Source organism: Mandrillus leucophaeus, unplaced genomic scaffold (genome assembly GCF_000951045.1).
Source record: "Mandrillus leucophaeus isolate KB7577 unplaced genomic scaffold, Mleu.le_1.0 Scaffold17, whole genome shotgun sequence".
Lineage (NCBI taxonomy): Eukaryota > Metazoa > Chordata > Mammalia > Primates > Cercopithecidae > Mandrillus > Mandrillus leucophaeus.
This window is the reverse complement of record NW_012101698.1, coordinates 1,220,925-1,223,742: the sequence shown is the minus strand read 5'-3', so window position 1 is coordinate 1,223,742 and position 2,818 is coordinate 1,220,925. Positions and strand designations below refer to the sequence as shown.

Here is a 2,818-nt window from a genome sequence, read left to right as displayed (position 1 = left end):
TAGCTACTTGGGAGGCTGAGGCAGGAGAATGGTGTGAACCCAGGAGGCGGAGCTTGCAGTGAGCCGAGATCGTGCCACTGCACTCCAGCCTGGGAGACAGAGCGAGACTCCATCTCAAAAAAAGAAAAAGAAGACAGGACTTTTTATTTCTGTGCAAATGAGTATTTTAGAAAAGCGCAGTCATATGGAGAATAACCATGGCTGTACAGAATATGCCAGAGATAGAAGAAGATGGGTCAGTAGAAAGACTGATGGATTCAAATCCAGTTTAGTCCTAGAGCCTTCTGATGCCCACCCTCTATTCTGACACAGTGGGCAGGATCCCGTGTCCACGTTAGAACGAGTGAGAGCCCACGGCTTCAGTGCAGGCTGGCGTGCAGTGCCATCACTCACCTGTGCCATTGGCCAAGCCACTGTGGCCTGAGTTCTTGACGGGCTGGCGGTGCCGGCTCCGAGCACCTGGGCTTTGCTCGCTGGTTGCTGGGGTTGTTCTGGCTGCAGCACCTGAATGTCTGTGCGTCCTGGGGGTTCAAAGTAGAAAGCAGACAGACATAAGTCACTGAAAAGGACAGAAGTGTTTCCTGCCTAAGTCATCATATTCCCTTCTCCTGCCATTTATTGGAAACAAGACCTTTAATAGCCCCTCTAGTTTTGGACTCAACAGAAGCTGGTTCCAAGCAGAGAGACCCAGGGAAGTTTCCTTTTTGGTAAAAGCTCAGAAGGTAACTTTGTGTAAACTTTTCCACTTCAAGTAAACAAATCCAGAGTGAATTGCCCCTGCATCTGAAATAATTGGCAAAATAGCCTGTGACCATCACATTATTTTTATTGGGCTCAAATGTTACAAATAAACAAGAATCACTGACAGGCTCAGATGAAAATTTCCCCCCTTAGGCAAGAGGAGCTTTTATCCAAAGCAATTTTCTCTATAGCTAGAAAGATAATTCCCTTGGCAATAAAAGTCAAGGGGCATTAAACAACGTTTAGTTAATACGTGTGGTGACACTTTTTGTTGTTGTCGCTCACTTGTTAGTTTGTTTAGAGACAGGGTCACACTCTGCTGCCCAGGCTGGAGTGGTGCAATCATAGCTCATTGCAGCCTCAAACTCCTGGGCTCAAGTGATCCTCCCACCTCAGCCTCCCCAGGAGCTGGACTACAGGCACACAGCACCACGCCTGGCTCATTTTTTTATTTTTGGGGAGATGGGGTCTTGCTGTGTTGCCAAGGCTAGTCTCGAACTCCTGAGCTCAAACGATCCTCCCACCTCAGCCTTCCAAAATGCTGGGATTACAGGTATAAGCCACTGTGCCTCGCCTAGATATGTTTTATCTAGAAAAGAGGACTCAACAATCCATCCAAATAAATGAGAAGCAATACAGAAATGGACCCAAATCACAAAGAAAACTATGGGATTTAGCAGCAGAAAACCTATCAGGCATCTTCAGAGAACACAAGGCAACAGGCAGCATGCGCTCTCAAGTTCTTTCTGTGGTTGACTTTGCCCACTCAGTGAAAATGTCTAAGCCTCCCTGTCCTTCGGTTCACCTGTTTCACCAAAGGAGGCTCTTCCACTACTTAGTAAGCATCTACTACTTTGCAACTGTGAGATGGTTCAAATACCATCTAGTGAAGAAAAGATCACCCCTTTCCAGGCAGAGAAACAGAGGCCCAGAGACAATTTGTACCATGCAACACGGGGTGATAAGACTACTCTCACCAATAAAGGTGGTTGGGCACAGTGGCTCACGCCTATTATTCCAACACTTTGGGACGCCAAGGCAGGAGGATCACTTGAGCCCAGGAGTTTGAGACCAGCCTGGGCAACATAATGAGACCCTGCCTCTACAAAAAATAAACAAAATTAGCTGCACTACTGGTGCATGCCTGTAGTCCCAGGTACTCAGGAGGCTGAAGTAGGAGGATCATTTGAGCCCAGAAGGTAGAGGTTTCAGGGAGCTAAGATCACATCACTGTACTCCAGCCTGGGTGACAGAGTGAATGACAGTGTCTCAAAAAAAAAAAAAAAAAGTCAATAAATAAATAAAGGTAATAATAATGGCTATAGAAGTATGTAATATTCACTGACTCTAACATTATGTTCCAGGTACTGTGTGTGCTATGCACGTTACATATATTTTCTCATTTAACATGGGAACCCTAAGGGTAGGTTACTATTATTATCCCCACTTTACAGATAAGCAAACAGACACAGAGAAGCTCTACAGAAAGTAAGCCAAAGGATGCAAAGATTCATATCCAGGCAGTTTAACGTCAAGAGCTCAGGCTCTTAAGTCAGAAGATGGGACAGGAAGCCTGAACTCAAGCTGAATTCCTCTTGGGCTATTTTTTTGCTGGTCATTTGGACAATGGTGAAATTAAGAGCTATAATAGAAAGCTCCCCACTGGGAGGATCCACCCCCACCCAGCAGAACAACCCTGCTGGGAGTGTTTGGTCCAGCGTGTTGGGATGGTCAACAGGAGGCTCCTTGAGGGATATGAACCACCCTCACCAACTACCTTCTCTAAAGTAAGAAACAGAATTTGACAAGATGAACATAAACCAAAATCTTAACGGTCATTGTATTTGGATATTGGGAATACAGAAGCCCTTTTGTGCTCTTCTAGATTTTTCCAGCTTCCTTCATAGAGCTTGTATACTTGTGAGTAAGGAAAAAAACATGAATTTTTGGCTGAGTGCAGTGGCTCACACCTGTAATCCTAACGCTTTGGGAGGCTGAGATGGGATGATTACTTGAGCCCAGGAGTTTGAGACCAGCCTGGGCAACACAGGGAGACCTCATCTCTACCAAAAATTTT

General features: G+C 45.5%; 1 protein-coding gene across 3 annotated transcripts in view; it reads right to left on the bottom strand.

Moving 5' to 3' along the window:
* Positions 1-2,818, bottom strand: part of WWP2 (WW domain containing E3 ubiquitin protein ligase 2) — a 217,197-nt gene that overhangs the window by 86,568 nt on the left and 127,811 nt on the right. For all 3 annotated transcript variants that reach the window (XM_011976702.1, XM_011976704.1, XM_011976706.1), the window contains one exon: positions 394-521. In XM_011976702.1, coding sequence (XP_011832092.1) covers positions 394-521 — 128 coding nt within the window. The remainder of the gene's footprint in view (positions 1-393; positions 522-2,818) is intronic.